This window comes from Buteo buteo, chromosome 24, assembly GCF_964188355.1.
Source record: "Buteo buteo chromosome 24, bButBut1.hap1.1, whole genome shotgun sequence".
Classification (NCBI taxonomy): domain Eukaryota; kingdom Metazoa; phylum Chordata; class Aves; order Accipitriformes; family Accipitridae; genus Buteo; species Buteo buteo.
This window is the reverse complement of record NC_134194.1, coordinates 6,469,647-6,488,794: the sequence shown is the minus strand read 5'-3', so window position 1 is coordinate 6,488,794 and position 19,148 is coordinate 6,469,647. Positions and strand designations below refer to the sequence as shown.

General features: G+C 48.1%; 2 protein-coding genes across 10 annotated transcripts; one reads left to right on the top strand and one right to left on the bottom strand.

Moving 5' to 3' along the window:
- The first annotated feature begins 547 nt into the window (after window positions 1-547).
- HNRNPH1 (heterogeneous nuclear ribonucleoprotein H1) lies at window positions 548-18,377 on the top strand. Of its 9 annotated transcripts, none has more exons than XM_075056795.1 (14): window positions 550-857; window positions 9,033-9,092; window positions 10,207-10,344; window positions 11,221-11,376; window positions 11,575-11,718; window positions 13,233-13,371; window positions 14,377-14,555; window positions 14,777-14,848; window positions 14,949-15,061; window positions 15,234-15,369; window positions 15,539-15,622; window positions 15,757-15,807; window positions 16,884-16,976; window positions 17,586-18,377. In XM_075056795.1, exons 1-14 carry the CDS (start codon window positions 809-811, stop codon window positions 17,708-17,710), a joined length of 1,539 nt encoding a protein of 512 aa, XP_074912896.1. In that variant the 5' UTR covers window positions 550-808; the 3' UTR covers window positions 17,711-18,377. The 9 variants fall into 9 exon arrangements, with proteins under 9 accessions (XP_074912903.1, XP_074912898.1, XP_074912896.1 ...); XM_075056798.1 differs by having other exon boundaries at window positions 14,928-15,061; window positions 17,483-18,377; XM_075056796.1 differs by having other exon boundaries at window positions 14,928-15,061; window positions 17,471-17,705.
- Window positions 1,659-8,351, bottom strand: LOC142044406 (deoxycytidine kinase 2). Its single transcript, XM_075056803.1, has 7 exons — window positions 7,962-8,351; window positions 6,966-7,081; window positions 6,335-6,528; window positions 5,912-6,059; window positions 5,248-5,363; window positions 3,559-3,658; window positions 1,659-2,001 (listed from the first exon to the last, which is right to left on the bottom strand). The coding sequence occupies exons 1-7, from the start codon at window positions 8,059-8,061 to the stop codon at window positions 1,978-1,980; spliced, it is 798 nt and encodes a 265-aa protein (XP_074912904.1). The 5' UTR covers window positions 8,062-8,351; the 3' UTR covers window positions 1,659-1,977.
- Window positions 18,378-19,148: the final 771 nt, after the last annotated feature.

Here is a 19,148-nt window from a genome sequence, read left to right as displayed (position 1 = left end):
CGCCTTCTCGTTCCCCGCCGCGGCGGGAGGCGGAGCCCAGCCCACCTGACGGCGGCGGGCGCTGCTGCAGTGCGCGCGGAGCCGCCGATCGCCGCCGGAGCTCCGCGGCCGCAGCCCGCCGTGAGCGGGGGGTCCTGAGTCGAGGGGGGGGGGGGGTGAGGGAAGGTGGGGGGGGGGGGAAGACGGGGAGGGGGAACGATCGGCGCGGCACGGCGGGCGGGGAGGGACAAAGCCGCCGCCATATTTTTGGGGAGAAAAACAGGCGAGGCGGACCCTCGAGCGGGGGGGAGGGGGGGGCGAACCCGGCCCGGTGCACGGGCGGGCGTTCGTCGCCGCCCCCCCGCCGCAGCCGTTGTGGGACCCTCCGTGGGGGTTGGGGGGGGGGGCCCACTCTCCTCACCCCCCGCGCCCTCCACCCCCCCTCCCCCCGCGCGGGGCCACCGGACGTGACTGGCTAGTTTAATTTGTCGCTCTGCCATTGGCTGGCGGCCGGTGAAGGAGGAGGGGCGGGCGGTGCGTGACGTCAGGGCGCTGCGCAGCGCGGCCGTGCGGCTATTTATAGGGGCGGAGGGGCGCTGCGCAGAAGGAGCGAGCAGGCGGGTCGGGCCCGGTCAGGCCGACGGCTTCATCGCGCCTCATCCCCGTGGGAGCAGGGAAAAAGAGACCGAAAAACCGCGATCCGCCTTTGCCGGAGCGTCCCTTCGGCGGCCGTTGAGCTTTTGTTTCCGTTTGCGCAGCGCCCGAGCGCGCCCCCCCCCCCTCGAGCTTTGTTCTTTTCCCGGCCCCTGTGGGGAAAGGCGCGGCCAAGATGGATCCTTGTCACACAGAGGAGACCGAGGGCGAGATCCCCGGCTTGGGTAAGGCCCGGTGGCGGGGCGGGGGGGGGGGGGGAGGGAGGCGGTGACGAGGGGGAAGCGGGAAACGCGGGGGGGGGGTGTGGGGGTGGGGCGGCCGGGCCGCGGCGGGTGGGGGAGGGGCGGCCGGTCGGTCCCGCCCGATCCGGGGCCCCGGCGCCGCCGCCGCCGAGCCCCCGCCTTGGCGCCTGCTGGCGGCGGGGGCCGCGCCCGGCCCCGGGCGAGGGCGGCCCTGCCGGCGGGGGCCCGGCCCCGGCCGCGTGCGCTTCTCCCCTCCCCCTTCCCCCCCCCCCATCCGCCGCGTGTGTCGTGGCGGCCGCGGCGCTCGGCGGGGCCTCGGGGCGGGGGCCGCGCTCTGGGGAGGGGAGGGTTGGGGGGGATTTTGGGGGGTGGTGGGAGCAGTTTTGGGGGTTGTTGTCCCGCCTCGGCCGCCCGTGCAAGCGCCGGCGGGTCCCTCCCTGCCCGCTCCCTGCCGTGACCGGTTTTGGGGGGGGTGGGCGGGAATTCGTTTCCCCCCCGGGGGGGGGAGGTCGTGAACAAGATACGCGTAAATTACAGTTTATTGCAGGTGTAACCCTTGCGACTACAGTAACGTCCATCTTTAAGTAGCATAAATCCTGTGAAAACAGCTCTTGAATAAAGCAGAAGTTGAAAGTAAAGGTTTCTGGACGCCATAACAGTCTCGTCTTAAAATGGTGAACTATGCCAGTTATTGCAAAACAACCCTGCCTCAGCGCCTGCTATCGCTATTTACTGGGTTGTCAGCCGCTGATAACCGGTTAACTCCTCCGTTGTTAAAGCCAGTTACTAGTCAGTTTTATTTCAAAATCTTTATTAAGAAGCAGAGAATATACACAAAGTACATTATCAAAGCACCCCGTATTTGTTTGCTTTAGCTATGCAGAAAACTCTATCAAAAACGACAAAAGCAAAAACAAACCTCAAAAACAAACCCCTAAAACAACTCCAAAACCCCCAATCCATAGTTTGCATTTCAATTCTTGCCTTAAAACAAGTTATCCAGGTAATATATTCCGTTAAACTAAATTTTCTAAGAACACACTGATTGTTAGGTTTAACTCTTGAACTTCAGGAACTTGTAATCCAAATTAATTTTCATTTCTTAAGAAGTCAGGAAAGACTTGACCTGTGAAAACAAAAAGCATACATATTTAAGGCATTAAAAGAAAAGCTAAATCATTAGGCTTTTCCCTTCCTTTCTTGGCAAACAAATGGTTTGTTACTCTGTAGTCCCCAGTGCTGTTCTGCCTCTACATATAATTCATGACCTGAAATGCTTTTCAGTGTAGCAGATGGCTGTGAACCTAAAGACTTGCAAGTTAAGTACTAGGTAGAATTGAGTAACTTAATTACTGAAAAATAGCAAGTACTTATGAAAGGTAGCTTCTGGAATGCTTTACAGTGTGTTACTTCATTAAAGAAAAATGAGTTTTCCTTAATTAGGAAGAGAAGGTTTGTCTGAAAACCAAGCCAAAGATCTGGTAGTGCTTGCAGCATGGTGCTGTACCCACTACCCCAAGCTGAAGATAGAGCTGACCTCTTCCTACGCTGGGTGATGAAGGGAGCTTGGTGGAGACAATGCTGGAGGCCTTTCAGTGGGACAAGTTAAAAAAGATAGCAGCTAAAAGTGTAGTCTGGTTTGTAACTTTCCAAGCTGTCAACTGCTGGTTTCCAGGAGGATATAATTTAACAACAAATACCTCCACAACTGAACATTGTGCTCCCCTCCCCAGCCTATGTAGAGCTATTTGACTGGGAGAATTAGGCTTGGCTTGAAGGAGTCATTCTTCAGTAATGATGACCCAGTCATTCTTTAAATTGATGACCCAGAATGAGATGGAGAAAACAGTTTATACAGTTTGATAGGAGGGCACTTCTTTCCATATTGCAAGAACACTCTTGTTGGGGCAGTGGGGGAAAGGAAGGTTAAAGTGTCCCAGAGAGTGAAATAAGTAATGTTACAGCTTTGCTTGGAGGGTTGGGGATGAGCCCCATGTCTTTAAGGATTAGGAGGTGCTGCTTCCCGCCCCCCCCCCGCCGCTATGGACCAGGGTGCACAAGATGTGGCTCTGGCAAAAGAATTTCTTTGGGCATTTACTTCCTAAGTCTTGCCTTCCCTTGGAATTAGCGAACACCATTTTGACTTGTGACCTATTTATTACCACCTTGTTTCCTCAAATGGCTGTTGATTCTCCCTCCCAGCTCTGCTTGGAAGTGTCACTTCATGCATTTAGAACTGTGTGCAAGGTTCAGTTATCTCTGCATTTGTCAATGTGTTGTGCTCTTGTCTAGGAAGAGCCTAGATCCCTCGAATGTGAGGGGGCATAAATAGCTCTAAGCTTACTGCAGGATTTTTAGGACATCATGGCTGACGTGAATTGGACAGTATCATTCTGTGAACTATTTAATGAACGGTATGGCAGTGCAGACTTGGCAGAGATTAGTCTGAGTATTCAGCTGCTGTGTACTTGCATCCCCCGCAACTGCCCCTCTTTAAAAACACCCTATGATTTTTTTTGAAGGAAAGCAAAAAGCCTTCTCTGCAGCCATGTAGCTTCCTAGGTGTATGAAGGAGACTAGTAGCCCCAAAAAAGTACTTCATTACAAATTTCAAGAATGTAAATTGATAACTTACAGTTATTACTGCAGAAGAAAAGCAGATGAGGAAACATTTAATACTTACTTTATCAATCAGGTACTCCTGTTTAATCTTGTCATTCTTAAAATCTTCATTAACATCCAGAACCAGAATCGGAATCTCTTTAAGGTTCTCAAAATCAACTCTGTTAAGTAGAAGAACATCATGCTAGTAAAAATGGTATAAAGTACTGTGTATAAAACAATCTAGCTCTTCCAATTGCTTTCCCAAGTCATCTAAGGGTGCAGCATTACTCAGATTACCGTGTGCACCTGAGATGTTAATGCTAATGGCCATGACTTAAGGACAGACTTGACTTGGGCTTTATACTTAATTGCTCTTGTATAACCCTGTCAACATTGTATCACCATAACTTTAATGTATTTCATAACTCTGGCCTTCTAATAGCTATTTTTATTGTACCAGTGTGTGTTTGGGGAAGATTGTTGATGCTGCTTACCTTAATTTCCTTTACCTCATTCTTTTTGTTACAGGTTCAATTATCAGGAATGTGATTTTGATAAGTGGGAATATTTTTTAAAATATTACTTTCCCTGTGTCTCCCCCACCCCCTTCTAGTTAATTGCTAATCCATTTACTAAGATGCAGTTTTAAAGCTTCCTTTCATGGAGATGACCTCTTTAACAGGTTGTAAGACTGATATTTAAAATGGCTTGGAGATAAGGAAGACCATTTTGTCTACAGGTTAGGAGCAGATGGGAGCAGTAGTTGTGCAACTGGATGTATTGTGCTCTTAAATCAGTATTTATTCTCTCTTCCTATGTCTGAAAAGCATTTCCAAAATGCAGTAAGTGTGCTGATCAAGGTTGTTAACTTGTGTTTGCAGACTTAAGTGTTCCTGTGAAAAATACAGGAAATGCTTGCTCACAAGTTTGGAATGAGTACACAATGTAAACATTCCCAAAATTCCACAATATGCAGTGCCTTCTTGTCTCCTAAGCATTTGGGTCATCCCACATGAAACTTCAGAAAGTAGATGTAACCGATAACGTACTCTTCCTGGAATTGTTACAATTCCCAGTCAGTAGAGGATTTCAGGTCCTCTGGGGGAAAATCTGAAGTCTGCTTTCATATTTAGAGATTCCTTACGTGGGAAAGCTAGTAAGAGTCAGTAAGGAAGTTGGGGGGAAGGTTTGCAGAGATTGCTTAGTTGCTGCCTGGGTTTCTTGTGTGTAACAGTACCTGCCAAAAGCCTTTCTGATCATTGTTTATTTTGAAGCTAGGATTAATATTTAAACATTGTTGAAATACAGTCATCCTAGTTTAAAGGTAGTTGGGACCTTGCCCTCCCTTACACTGGAACTGGAAGCTGTTTAGTAGATAATTTATGTGATCAGCCACTGAACACAATCTCAACTCTATCCTATTCCTCTGTACTTCCAGTTAAAAAACCTCATATCCCTGCTGGAGTTAGAACTACATAGCTTTCTAGCTGAAGCTAATGCTTAACAAAGAAAGGCTTCAAATTAGATGAATTTCCATCTCTTGGCAATTTTTACTTCCCTGCCAAGAGATGACCTTCCCTCTGCATATAACCTAGAGTAATAACATCTGTGCCAAGGAATGTGGAGTGGGTCTAAAGATAAGTCCTTCCAACTGTGCCTGAGTGAAGCTAGACTTAAGCCTTAGTTTTATCCCTAATCAACTTTAGTGTAAGGTAGGAAAGAGCCTTGCCTGTAAGTTGAAACTTGTCTACAGAAAATGGTTTCATACCTCATAGTCCTTTCATGAAGCCAGGTTTCATGTTTATAGTGGAGGTTTTCCAAATATTCCAGCTCAATTTCTTGCTCCTCTTCTCTTCCCCTCATCTGTAGTCTTTCCATGCATTTCTGAGGGGAAAAAAAAAAAGGTACAAGCCTGGACATTAATCATGCGTTGAAGGCTAAATCGGCTAAAGAGATCAAGTGGTCCTTAAATGAGAAGGACTAATGCTAGACATTAGTGAGCATTAATTTTAAATGTTTGGCTGAATGTGAGTTAAATCTAGAATAACTTTTCTTTAAAAAAAAAATCAAACTTGAGCTACTTTAGCTAAATGTTAGTAGTTCATTAAAAGATTATCTTATCTTAACTTCAGCTCAGGACTGTATGGGAAGGGAATTCAAACTTTAGTTCAATTTCATCCTTGGATCCTTACTGAAGAGTGGTGAATGCTAGCAACTGTAGCATTGGCTGACATCAGAATAGCAGCTCAGAAGGGAGGGTTTTTAATTTGGCCTGTGAATGAAACCTGAATTTACAATAGGCTTCCTATTATGTTGTGAGGGGGAGCTAATTCAGTGTTAAGTCACTGCAGTATTATGTCATGAATACTTAGGGTTTTGTACCCTCTTAAGCTCCTGGAAACAAAAGTTGGAGGTGAAAACTGTGAATGTACCTGAGGTGTGGTTCTTAAGTAGATCATGCCATCCAGTTCTATATCTGATTCAAACTGATTCAAAAGCCATGTGTGCCAGTCTTGATAAATAGCCCACTCTGTTTCATTAATATTTCCAGACTCGAACAGGTTGGAAGCAAATACATATCTGCAATGGGAGACAATAGTCACATGCCAGGAATGAGCAAAGCAAACTCCTAAAACACGTCTCGCTAGAATCAGAGTTGTGGTACTGAAAAAATAGCTGCCTGCTTTTACATCTGTAAAACTACTCTTAATACTATCCAGGTTCTCACCTGTTGAATCAAGCCTGCTCATTGCAGATCCTAGTTCATTATCAAGTGTTTCTCCAGCTCCATGTCTTTGAGCATAAAGACCTAGAGCTTTTAATCTGAACTCCTGTTGCACTATGAGAGTAATTACCTGTCACTGTACACAGATCTCTCAAAAAATTGCACTGGATGTTCTGCTTCATGTAGCTTGGCTGAGACAGGTTTTAATTGTGCTCTTACTCGGCTCAAGCAAGCATAAGTCTGAAACGTGTAAGCCCATCTTGTAGGTTTATCGTACAGCATTTGAAGTAGATTTCCTCCACTCTTCTGAGATGTTGAAAGTTCCTAGGGGGCAAGAGATAAAACTTAATACCAGCATATTTGCAGGATTTTATTTCTTAATCCAGAACTCTGGTATGTTGAAGTAAGAATTCATGGCCTTGTATGTTGTGGGGGTTTTGTTGTTTTTTTGGTGTTTTTTGTTGTTTGTTTTTTAGGAAAATGTTGAGGCATAGGAGTAAAGAGATTTGTTTCTCAGCTGATGGTAGTCTTTATGCCAGCTTTTTTAGAATAGGTTGATTGCCGAGTTTCAGACACATTCAACAGTATGTTCTAAGTAGCCTCTACAATTTCTGAGTGACCAAATGGTGTGATAGTGGGGGTGACTCCAGGTGCTCTAGACTCAGTATAGCTGGACTTTGGGATGGCTCCCCAGCCAACCACTGCGGTTTCTTCTGTGCCCCATCCTTCCCCCCCCAGCTTCCCGCATCCAGCACACCTACCGCGTATTCATCTTCGGCTGTCTGGATGTTGCACCACTTGGCGATGGGCTCGGGGATGATCTCCCACTCATCGCTGTGTTTCTCTAGTAGCCTGACAAACGTTGACTTCCCTGCAGCTGGGGAAGATGTGAACAGGGTGCGGATTAGACTGGTCTTACCGACAAAAGTAGAGTGGCAGTTGTGAGGTTTTGTAAGAGGCTGTAGGCAGCGTGGCTGCCGCTTTTGAGGTGCAGAGCGGCACGGGAACCCGGGCAGGCCTTTGGGATGCTGGGGAAGGGCCGGCGGGGCCTCCTGCACGGTGTTAAGCGCCCTTTCCGAGAACAGGCCTTTAATCTCCAGCGCCAGAAGGCCGTGCCTAGGCCGGGCAGCCGATAAGGAGGCGGCGGAGCCTGCCGCCTCCATTTTAGGAGCAGGCTCAGCCGGGGGGAGGAGGCGGGCCTTAGTGCGCGCCATTGTTCGGCAGCCGGCGGAGCAGAGGGAGGCTGACGCGCCTGCGCGGCGCTGGGCCGAGGCGGGGGGGGGGGGGGGACGGCGCTGCGCATGCGCGGCGTGGGCGGCGAGCTGGCGCCGGCGGGCTGGAGCGCCGCGCAGGGGCCGGGTGCGCGGGATGATAAAGGCTCGGTCCTGGAGGTCGAACGTCCCCGGGGCGGGAGCGGGCAGACGAAGGGGGCGTCCCTCCTGAGCCCGGGATGGTTATTCTCCTCAAGCCCAGCTCCGCGGCGGTTAGCCGCCAACGAGAACGGTGTAGCGGACGCAGGGCGGCGGGGTTCCCTTCCTCCGGGCCGTGGCGCCAATTTCCCGAGTGTCGCCGGCGGCGGATGAGCGCCGGCCGCCCTTCTCCCTTAGCAAGATATCCCCCTCCGCCCGCCCGTGGAGGTGGGTGGGAGAGCCCCCTCCGCCGCCCATCTGTGCCACCACCTCAGGGCGCTCCCGTCCCCCGGTCCCAACCGCCGCGGGAGCCAACCCCCGAGTTACCCCCGCCGCCGCCGAGCTCACCGATGTTCCCCTCGATGGAAATCTTCCTGAGGCGTTTCTGGAAGCTGAAGTCGAGGGAGCCGGCGGGGCTACGGCAGTGCCGCTTGGCGGGGGTGGACATGGCGGCGCAGAGCGGGAGCACTCCGGGCTCCCGGCTGCTCCAGCCCACTTTAAGTCTCCCGCCAGCCGGTGGGCGGGATGGCCGCCTCCTCCCCCCCCCCACCACCACTCCCCGGGAAGAGGCGGAGGCGCTGCCCCCTCCCCCGCCGCGGCGGGCTGCGGGCCGCTCCTGCCCCTGCCGAGCTGCTGCTCCTGCCCCTGCCGAGCTGCTGCCGCTCGTCGGGTTGTTACGAAATGGGTGTTTGGCGAGCGAAATGGAGCAGAGCCGCTGCGTTCAGGAAGTTACTGTAAAGCGGTTCCACATGCTGCTTCGATTTGCATTAACTTACACGGGTTCTCCGTGTTGTTGTTTGAATTACAGGTGTAAACTTGAAAATATTCTTCTTTCTTCTCTTTTTCTTTTTGTTTTTCAAAAAGCCTTTAGCTTTGGGGGGAGGTAGTCATTAGTGGCCCGGACTGGTATCTGTTAAACTAAATACTTTACATGCAGGATGAGGCCGTGTGGACTTGCAGACAGGTCCTGGCACGGCTTAGCCGAGGGCCATAGGTTAGTGCAGGCATTGACTGGAGAGGAAACACGCTGGGGTGAAGTGTTAGGCACTGCTCTGAGCGGCTTTGCTTCTCAGCACCAAAATTCCCCTGTCAGTGTGGGCAGGCCTGGGGCTGAACTCCTGGCGTGGGTTCTTTATCACCTGCCTGGACAAGTTGAAACGTGAACAGCTTGTTCATTCCAGGGTAGAGAAAAAAGGGGATGGAGGATTCTTGGGCAGTAGCTTTTATGGGCACAACTATCTGGCATTGCGCGGCTGTAGTTCCTGCTGTAACTTCTGTTGCCTCTGATAATGAGATTCAGGGTGAAATCTAGCTAGGTCTGGTGTGTTTGGAGGAGATGGGAGGGAGTTATATTTTCCTTTCTTTTATGATAATTGTGACCCATGTCTCTTCTTTCCCCATCTCCTACAAACACACCAGGCTTCAGTGACCGAAGCGAGCAGATTGTTTCACGTGGGGTAGCGTCAGCATTTGAAGCTGGTAAGTGCTAGTTCCCACACACCTCTTTGTTCAGCCAGACTCCTCGCTCTCCCTGCAAGGCGTGCCGTGCTGGTGCGGGGGGGGGGGGGGCGGCGGCGAGTGTCGGTAACGGGGACCGGCCACCCCCCCCCCACCCCCCCCTGCCGCGCACACCCGCGGCCCCGGGGGGAGGACGGGGGGGGGGGGGGGAAGCAGCGTGCGGCCTCCGGGGCATGCGCAGTCTGGAGAGCGGCGCTGAGAGGCGCATGCGCGCAGGCCCGACCCGCGCTCTGCGCGGGAGTCCGCGCCGTGGCTTTGTTGGGGAGGGGTGGTGGGGGGGGTGGTAGGCAGGCGACGCATGCGCACAAACTACCGGGGGCGGTGGGTGGTGGTAGAAGACCGTAGAGTAGCGAGGACGCATGCGCAACCTGGCGGGAGCGGCGCGGGGAGCGTTTGCGTAGCGGGTGTGTGTCCCGGGGCGGCGGAGCGCAGTGGTACTAGAGAGCATGCGCAGGTGGGGCCTGCGGGGGCGGGGCAGGAGCCCTCCGGGTGTTGCTGCGCATGCGCCCCCCCCCCCCCCCCCCCCCGCGCCTTACTCTCAGCCAGGCCGCGGCGCCGGCAGCCCGCGCGCCCCTCGGCCGCCGCCGCTCCTCTCCTGCCGGCCGCGGATCGCTGTGCGCGTCGGCGGGGACTGCCGAGTCGTCGGGCCCACCAGGGCGGTGTCTGGGGCCGGGGCGCTTTGTGCGGCGGCGGCGGCGGAAGGCCCGGCCCAGCGGAAGCGGGAGTACCCGCCGCCATTTCCTAGCGCGCTCTCGCCACAGGCTCGCCCGCTCGCTGCCGCCTGACTGGGACTAGGCGCTCTCCGGACAGCGGATCAGGCTCGGAGCCCTAGAACCACCGCGGAGCCCCACCATGTGTGCGTGCGGGGATGGGGGCTGGGCGCGGGCCGGGGGGGCGGGCCAGGCGTGCGCCGGGCGGGAGCGGCTCTGTGTGTGTGAGGCGGGCAGCGGTCCGAGGTAGAGGAGGCTCGGGGGCGGGCGGGCACAGGCCAAGGGGGCCGCCGGGCGCTCTGAGGGGGTGCGGGTGGCGGCCGTGCTGTGCGGCGTCTCAAAGGGCCCGTTTTGGTCTTCTCCAGCAACCACGGAAACGGAGACGGAGCCGAGCCTCACCCCCAATGTGATGCTCAACACGGAGAGCAGCGAGGGATATGTGGTGAAAGTCAGGGGGCTGCCCTGGTCCTGCTCCACCGAGGAGGTGCAGAGGTTTTTCTCCGGTAAGCAGAACTGGGGGGGGGGGGAGGATGGGCTCTGTTGTCAGTTCTGGGTTTCTCCAGGCGACGCTGTGGCAGTGGGAGTGCTGCAGTGAGCAGTTCCAGAACACATTCAGGGCACTTCAGTAGCTAGTGAAGTTTGTAGTGCAACAAGTGGCTCAGCTAGGACCTGGAAAGCCGCACTTTTGCTAGCGGGAACTAGACGCAAAGGAGCTTAGTCTGCAAGTTGCTGGGGTAGCCACAACTTCTTGAGCACTTGAGCCACTTCGCTTCTTGAGCAGCCAGAAGAGAGAAGCTTCCATTTTAAAGAAACCTTTAAAATTCTTGCTTCAAGTTGGACTAAATTAGTTTAGTTCTCAGTGTTGTCCCAATAGGCTCCCTTGTTTTAAGTGTTTAGTGTGTGGTGTCCTTCTCCCAAATTACTGGCATCCTGCAGTAATAAATAGTGGTGATAAATACATGCTTTCTTCAGTGGCTGGAGATTTTAAAGCTGCTTGAGGAGTTTGGCGTATTGGAATTGGTTCTGATTTAGTTCATTATACTTCTAGTTACTACTCCTGATTTCACTTCAGGCTGGTGAGAAAGTCTAAGTCATTTATGGTCCAAAGCAGATAGCATGTTCAACTTGAGGCATCAAAGCCTCGAAAACAGATAGCTAATTTGCATATATCCTTATGGACTCGATGAGAAGGGTAGCTTGATTTTAGTTAGCCCCTTAGTTTATTGGTCACTGTAAAAATTAGCACAAGAATACTGCCGGTCTTGTCATCTTGATGTAGCTTGATCGTTGTTTTTTCCTTTTAGAATATCTGAAACTTCTAAAGTCACAATGTTCCTGTAATAATTAAACTAATTCTGGCCTTCCTGTTTCATTTTCAGATTGCAAAATTCTAAATGGGGCTTTGGGTATCCGTTTCATCTACACCAGGGAGGGCAGACCAAGTGGAGAAGCATTTGCTGAACTTGAATCGGAGGAGGATGTGAAATTGGCACTGAAAAAAGACAGAGAAACAATGGGACACAGATATGTTGAAGGTTTGACTCAGTTGGTCTAGTAACTGACTAAATGTGTTTGTGCTTGATCAGTTTTTGGTTAATTGCTTTTCTGTCTCTTTAAAATGCATGTGAAAGGACAAATGGACCTGTATATCATAAGTTGACTAGTTTCAAGGCAAATGACTTTTAAAACTGTTGCATATTCCAGAATGCATTAATTCTAAGTGCCTTTTACAGTTTTCAAGTCAAACAACGTTGAAATGGATTGGGTTCTGAAGCATACTGGTCCCAACAGCCCTGATACGGCTAATGATGGTTTTGTACGTCTTAGAGGACTCCCATTTGGCTGTAGTAAAGAAGAAATTGTACAGTTTTTTTCAGGTATGTTGGATAAAAGTAGTAGCTATAGCACTATTGGTCTATGCTAAAAAAACCCACAAAACAAAACAACACCATGGATTGCCCAGTAGTACTTCCAACAGTATACTGATAGGTATTAAAAGTAAATAAGAAATTCATTATTAGTTATCTGGGCTTGAGGGATCAATTCCTAAAGTACTTGTTTAATAATTGAGGGAACTCCAAAAAGCAGCTCTAACTTATACTTAGCAGGACATACTGTTCTAAGTAAGGATAGCAGAAAACATGTGTCTTGCTTTCTAAATGAGAAGTGAACAATTCAGGTGGGAGGATATTTCCACCTGCAGTCTTAGCTGGTTCATGCTCTTCAGTGAAGGATTTAGAACACCCTTACTGCTGGGTTCAGTACGAGAAGCAGGCAGGATCTGAGGAGGGACATGCATTGTGCCCGCGACTATAAATGTAGATTTAATATTGAATAAGGTTCTGAAAAAACCAACCTGCTGAACTCCACCCAAGTACAGATTTCCCCCCTCCACTTCCTAGGGGGTGGGGGAAAAAAAATCCCTTGAACTTGTCTAGCTTAAAGTTTTTACGGATGAAGAGATAATGTCTTGAATTGACTCATTCTCACTTTTTTGTAGCTGTTGTATGTTTTAGGAACTGCAATACTATTATAAATGCCTAAGAATGAAATCTGTTGACCTATCTAGGACTCTAACTTGTTAGTGTTTTCAGTGTAGTAGATTTCTAAATGTGAGTGTTTAAAAATAGCTGGAATGTTTTGCTATAACAAGGTACAATTGAGCTTACTGTTTTGCTTTAAAATACAGTAGAAATATTTCCAATTTTACAATTTCAGAACTTGTTTTTTGTTTTCTGAATCAGTAATATATTGTGAACCAGAGCAATTCCTAAGCATGTGCATTTTGAGTTGTTTCTTACATGGTTAAGTGATTCAAGCTTTAAAAACTGTTAATGTGCTTAATATACAAAATGTGCCTCTTCTGTTCAGAAACTAATACTTTTGAAATTACTTCATGATTTTTTCTTAATTAAGCACTCCTAAAGATAAAAAAATTAATGCTGAAACTTGATGTTTGCATAAGACTATTTTACCTGAGTGACTTCTAGTAGAAATACTTGTTATATATAAAGCTGTTTAACTTGCTGTGTTTGAATTTAAGTTATATTAAAAAGTTCATCGTAAATACTTTCACAGAATTGAAGAGGTTTGTAATAATATGTGAACTTCTTAATGCACCCTGCATTAGACGCCTTATCTGAGGAGTTGTCCCTGACACTCAGAACGTTTCTGTGCTCTGCAGGGTGGGTTAAGAACGTAAACTGAATGGTATGTGATCGTGGCTCTCTCTTTGTTGACATGCTTTTTCTTCTAGTGTTCTAGAATCAACATACCATTCACTTACAAGTGTTAAAATTCTGGTGTTTTTAAAGCTATAAGAAAAACTCATGACTGGGCTTGTGATGTTAATATTGCCCCCCTACTGGGGTTATTTGTCCTTGGGTTGAAGGGTTGGAAATCGTGCCAAATGGGATAACATTGCCGGTGGACTTCCAGGGGAGGAGTACGGGGGAGGCCTTCGTGCAGTTTGCTTCACAGGAAATAGCTGAAAAGGCTCTAAAGAAACACAAGGAAAGAATAGGGCACAGGTGGGGATGGATGGTTGGTTGGCTATGTCACTTTTCTTATGGTAAACAATTAAATCCATATTCTCTCTTCTGAAAGTGTTAACATCCGAATAGAAATAGTATTTTGGTCTCTAACTCGGTGATAAGTAAAGGTATTGCTAATGTGCATATGGCACACACTGTTTGGATCTACCCAAAATGAAAGATAAAAATTGGGCTAAGTCTTAAGTGTACTTTGGAAACTGGGTAATAACAGAGGACTGCAAAACTGATAGCTTGAAAGCAACAAAGTTGAGAGATTATGGCTTTAACTTCTCAAATAGCACCAATTATGCCTTTAGCTCTAAAGACATGCACAGTACTCTTACTACCATAAGAAAATGTGATACTTTCTAAACTTGTTTTATAAGTTGAAATGTAACAAATTTTCTTACTGTATTAATCTTCAATGTAATAAGCATAGCTTTCAAGAAATTGTCACAAAGGGTTTTTATTCTATTTTACTTGTGACTATTTTTCATTGAAGCATGCACTTTTTGCCTACGCTGAATCACTGAAGCATAGGCTGGGTTCACTAGCACATGCAGAGCTTTTTGTAGCATCCTGATGGGTTAAAATCTTGGTGGAGACCGGGTTTTTAACCCTCTGTTTACATTGCCACATGAGCAAAACAGTGCTGAGTTGAGTGGACGTCAGTCCCTCCTATGTTTTTTGACTAACACTTTTTTAAATTGGGGGGAGGAGGGTGGGGAATCAATATTGCTCCCCCACCCTTAAGGTTGGGATACTGTGAAGTATGAGGAGCATGGAAACCCTTCAGTAATTGTAATTTCTTGAAAAAACACTGATTTGAAAGTAATGTAGTACTTACAATAGTATGTCATTGCCTACATAATGTAAAGAAACCTGGCTTAAAATATATTGCCAGTTTCAAGGCTATGACTAAATGGCTTGTTTTAATGTAAAGTTGTGAGGTATTCGTGGAAGGAATTGAAAACTGACTTCTCTCTGTGGAAACACTTCTAGGTACATTGAGATCTTCAAGAGTAGTCGAGCGGAAGTGCGCACTCACTACGACCCTCCACGCAAGCTGTTGGCAATGCAGAGACCCGGTCCTTACGACAGACCTGGTCTTACACGGGGATATAACAGTCTTGGTAGAGGAAGTAGCTTGGAAAGAATGAGGCGTGGAGCCTATGGAGGAGGTAAGTATACGAAGTCCAAGAGGGAGCTGCTCATCTGAGAAGCAGCAACACTTGGACCGGGTAGTGTCTTCCCTGCTTTGTAACTACTGGTTTGTATATGTCCTTGGTTTTAATTCTTCTAGAAGAAATGAAACTTTATAATCCTAGTTGTCTGCAGTGTGTTCATGTATATTTGGATCTTTCTGTAGTTGAAATGAACATGTTGTCCAATCTGTTTATAGGTTATGGAGGTTATGATGACTACAATGGGTATAATGATGGCTATGGTTTTGGTTCTGATAGATTTGGAAGAGGTAAGATCTCTCTAATAGGAATAGTAACTAAACTTACAATACATCTCAAAAGAAACTAAAATACATCTGAAAGACCTAGAATGGACTCTTTTCTCTGCAGGAATGTCGGACCACAGATACGGCGACGGGGGATCCACCTTCCAGAGCACGACTGGCCACTGCGTCCACATGAGAGGTCTGCCTTACAGAGCTACGGAGAACGACATCTATAACGTGAGTTACAAATCTGCTGCTCTCTTAAATGCATGGCTTTACGGTTCTGTGATTGTGTTGGACATGTCAACTGCACTGCAGTTAATGAGCATTCCGTTAGAGAAAACGGCTTGCTGTAAAACTCAGCTGTTGCATTGGTGCGTTTTAATCTGTGTGACTGTTTCGTATGTAGTTCTTCTCACCTCTGAACCCTGTAAGAGTACACATCGAAATCGGACCAGATGGCAGAGTAACCGGAGAGGCAGACGTTGAATTTGCTACTCATGAGGATGCAGTGGCCGCTATGTCCAAAGACAAAGCAAATATGCGTAAGTACGACTGTTCTGAACATGTGGCTTTAGGGAAGATACAGCACAGCAGTGTAGCACATCTGCTGTAGCTGGAATGCCAAAGGTTTTATTGCAGTCTTACTTGCAGTGAGACAAACTGTGTGGGTTTGGTGTGAAATGCTCTCATGGCAAAACTTTCTTCTTCCAGAACACAGATATGTAGAACTCTTCTTGAATTCTACAGCAGGAGGAAGTGGTGGTGCCTATGGCAGTCAAATGATGGGAGCAATGGGTATGTGTAAACAGTCTAACTGCACTTTAAACAAGCACTTGATATTTAATGAAGCTGGCTGATTTTATGCAGCTCCTGCTTATTCTATGCCTGGCATAAAAACTGAAATTCAACATTCTGTCTTAATCACACAGTCAAGGAATCGGAAGGGGTAGTCCAAGATTGGAACACTAGCACATTGCCAGGTATATAAACCTTTTGGGGAATACATTTGAACAACTAATAGGTTGAATAAACTGTGGTGCTGAATGTGGTGTGTGTGGTGGGATGAGTGGCTCCTGGGAGTGTGCTTTTATTCTCCTTCCCCCTCCCTTTTTTTTGGAGACCAGAACATAGTCTGGTGATGGAGGATGTATCTGTGGCACATGACCTGTCATTCAAGCCTGGTCTTGGTGGTGAGGGAAAATCTATTTGGAATTTGGAGAAGCTGTCTGAATTGCTCTAACAAACTCCAAAATTGTTTGAAAATCTGAAGTGTGTGTTGCAACACAAGTCTAAATGACTGCTGCTGTTGTGTTGATAAAGCAGATACCCTTCTTGATACCTGACTTGTCTGGTTTCTTAGAGATTGAGGTGGTGGTTGGTTTTGGGGGCTTTCTTTCTGGAGGGTGGGAGGGTGAGGGCGTTTGTGTAGATATACTGCTGCTTTTTTAGTAATTTGATTACAAAATGTTTGAAGTCTAATGCTGATACTTAAGATGAGTTTTGTGGGAGGATAGGCAAGTGATGGGGTGGAGAGCAGTAGTTAGTGAGCTCAAGTGGTGAGCCGTAGTGCTGCTGCGACGCACAGGCAGTCTGGAACAGGAGCAGGTCTCTGTCAGGAGCGTGTACAAACGAGTGACTCCAGTTCATGAGTCGGCATGCTTCCTGAAGGGCTGGGTACTGTTGTGGGCAGCAGTCCTGTGTGAGGTCACTTAAAGCCCAGTTTAAGTCTCTTGGGGTGTGTATTACATACAACAGCAGATTGATCCTGCTATGTATAGCCCTAGAAATGGCAAAAGTAAACTCCTACAGCAAGTGCTTGAAAGTCACAAGCACTTGCTGTAGTTCTCAAAGTTCTTGTTGTCTGCCGCTTGATTGTAGGAATGTCTTTAGAAACCTGATCACTTCCTTTGAGCTTGTTGCCTTATGTACTTAGTAAGAAAGTTGCCCAGGTGAGAGGGCTAGTGCCAGAGTACAGGGGCTGTTAGTTACAGGCTTTGTTGATAAGGAGCAGACTATGACAGGCGAGCTCTTAACGTTTTTATCCTTAACTTGAAAGGAAGCCAATCCAGTTACGGTGGTCCAGCTAACCAGCAGCTGAGTGGGGGTTATGGAGGAGGATATGGTGGTCAGAGCAGCATGAGTGGCTATGGTAAGAGCATTTCTTCACTGGTTTTAGGTGGGCTGGGTGCAGCTGGCTTAACATGTCTGAAGGTGCTGTCCCCTGGTGTGGAGGGGTCATGCTACAGACGGGGCAGCACAAGCCCTGACAGTTGAAGACTTGGCTGCTGTGAATTTTAGAACTAACGGGAGAACTGGAGGGGAATAAATTCAAAGCAGGAACTTGGAGCTGGGTGGGGGGAATGCGGGAAATCATTCTGAAAGGGGGGGGGAAATGCCAGCCTCCAGACTTCCATTACTCTGATTGCTTTCTTGGTACGGAAGCTGGAGACCAGCCTGGTTTAAAACCAGTACAGACCGAGTACAAATGGGGGAGGGTGCATGGGAGGCTGGGTCCTCCCCGCTTTCACGGAAGGGTGATGGAAAATGCTGAATTGAAAAGGGGGGCAAGGCGGAGCTGGCTCTTTCATTGAACAACTGATAAACTTAATTTTGGGTATGGAGCTGTACACTGACACTCTGCAGTATTGGGCACAGTAGGCGGTATTTACGAGGTGGCCCAGCAAGGACAGGCGTTGGGGGAAGGATGCTTCGAATCGGCCTGAACCAGCTGTGAACCTGCTGTCGGTTTTCCCCTCAGACCCCGGGAGCCAGGGCGCCATGAACAGCAGTTACTACAGCAGCGGGAACCGCGCGTCCATGGGAGTGAACGGCATGGGCGGCATGTCGAACATGTCCAACATGAGTGGTGGCTGGGGAATGTAACCCATCGCTGACTTTTGGTCACATCTTTTTTTAAAAAACAAAAAAACAAAAAACTAAGTTTAACAGTTTTGCAATACAAGCTTGTGATTTATGCTTTACTGTAAGTGAATTCAGGATTGTTATTTTAAAACCTTTCAGGTTCAGTATTTTTGAACATACAGAAATGAACATTCATCTAGGATGTAATAACCAAGTTGAGTAAAGACTATAACTGTTAAACAATTTTGAGCGTTTCTCAAGTTAGTTTTGTTGTAGGAGTGTATTTAAGCAGTAAGCGTATTTAGGTTAAAGCTGTTTGAATTACGTTAAATGTTGCTCTTATACCATATTACATCCAACACTGTTTTGAATACATGTTGAGAGAGACATGCTTTTTTGTAAAGAAACAATATAGGAGCTGTGTCTGAAATTCAAAGTGAACATTTGGCATGTTAGTTCTAGTTTATTTCTTTTAATATCCTGTAAGGCACGTTAAAGCTTTTTTTTTTAAGTTAATGGGGGAAACGTGTTGAGACGCAATACGGCTACTTTAGGATTTTGGTCTTGGTGTTCGTATAAAATTCTGAGGCCTTGATTTAATCTTTCATTGTATTGTGATTTCCTTTTTAGGTGTATTGCGCTAAGTGAAACTTGTTAAATAAATCTTCCTTTTAAAAACTGGAACTCATTCCTTCTTGCCCTCCAGCTTCTGTGGTGTAGCTATACCTGCAGCATTATTGTTCCTACCTGGGTGACCCTAGTGCTCTTAACATGCATCTGCTGTGAGCAGTGTGACTGCTCCCAAGGACGGTTCTCACCTGAAAGCTGCCCTTGTGGGGTGTTAGAGCGACAGCTCTTTCTCACCCCAGTGGGGTTGGTGAAGAAAACCAGCACCTGCTGCTGCGGGGGCTCAGTGGGGGTTGGTTCCGACTGCCCCAAGGCTGGGATGTGACCGAGGCTCCACGGAGCCACAGAGGGGGGCTGAGAGAATTCGGTACTTCCCTGCAGGCATCTTTTCTGTGGAGCAAAAGTGCTCTGTGGTTAGCGCAACTGTGTTCCAATAAATTCAACTTGGGCAAGGCTGTGGTTAAAGATGTGCTTTTATAAGCAGCTTAGTTACAGCTTCTGAATGCTGGAACTTCCCCTGAAATAGTGTGGAATCTGCTTCCATGCATTTGCCATAGTAAATTTGCCCTTTCTCATTAACACTAATTGCACTTTCTAACCCCTTTGTGAAGGGGTAGGAAGAAATCTGAGGTCCTTTTCTACAGTGTAGAGAACCCCATTGCCCCTGCTAGCAGTGAAGTGATAAAGGTTAAAGCCTGAGCACTTCATACTGCAGCCAGGGTGCTCTTGCCTGCTTCTTCAACTGGCTGCTGACTGCAGCATAAACCAGGGCGGGAGCAGGGCTGGTGCCAGAGCCCAGCTCACCAGACCTGTGTCCCTGCTGAGCTTCCAG

Coding starts and splice junctions, on each gene's coding strand:
- HNRNPH1 (XM_075056794.1), top strand. CDS start 809: ATGGATCCTTGTCACACAGAGGAGACCGAGGGCGAGATCCCCGGCTTG. Junction 10,345..11,220: donor GGTGCAGAGGTTTTTCTCCG/GTAAGCAGAACT, acceptor TTTCATTTTCAG/ATTGCAAAATTCTAAATGGG. Junction 14,556..14,776: donor GCGTGGAGCCTATGGAGGAG/GTAAGTATACGA, acceptor ATCTGTTTATAG/GTTATGGAGGTTATGATGAC.
- LOC142044406 (XM_075056803.1), bottom strand. CDS start 8,061: ATGTCCACCCCCGCCAAGCGGCACTGCCGTAGCCCCGCCGGCTCCCTC. Junction 6,529..6,965: donor CAGCCGAAGATGAATACGCG/GTAGGTGTGCTG, acceptor CTTGCCCCCTAG/GAACTTTCAACATCTCAGAA. Junction 3,659..5,247: donor CTTCATGAAAGGACTATGAG/GTATGAAACCAT, acceptor TCTACTTAACAG/AGTTGATTTTGAGAACCTTA.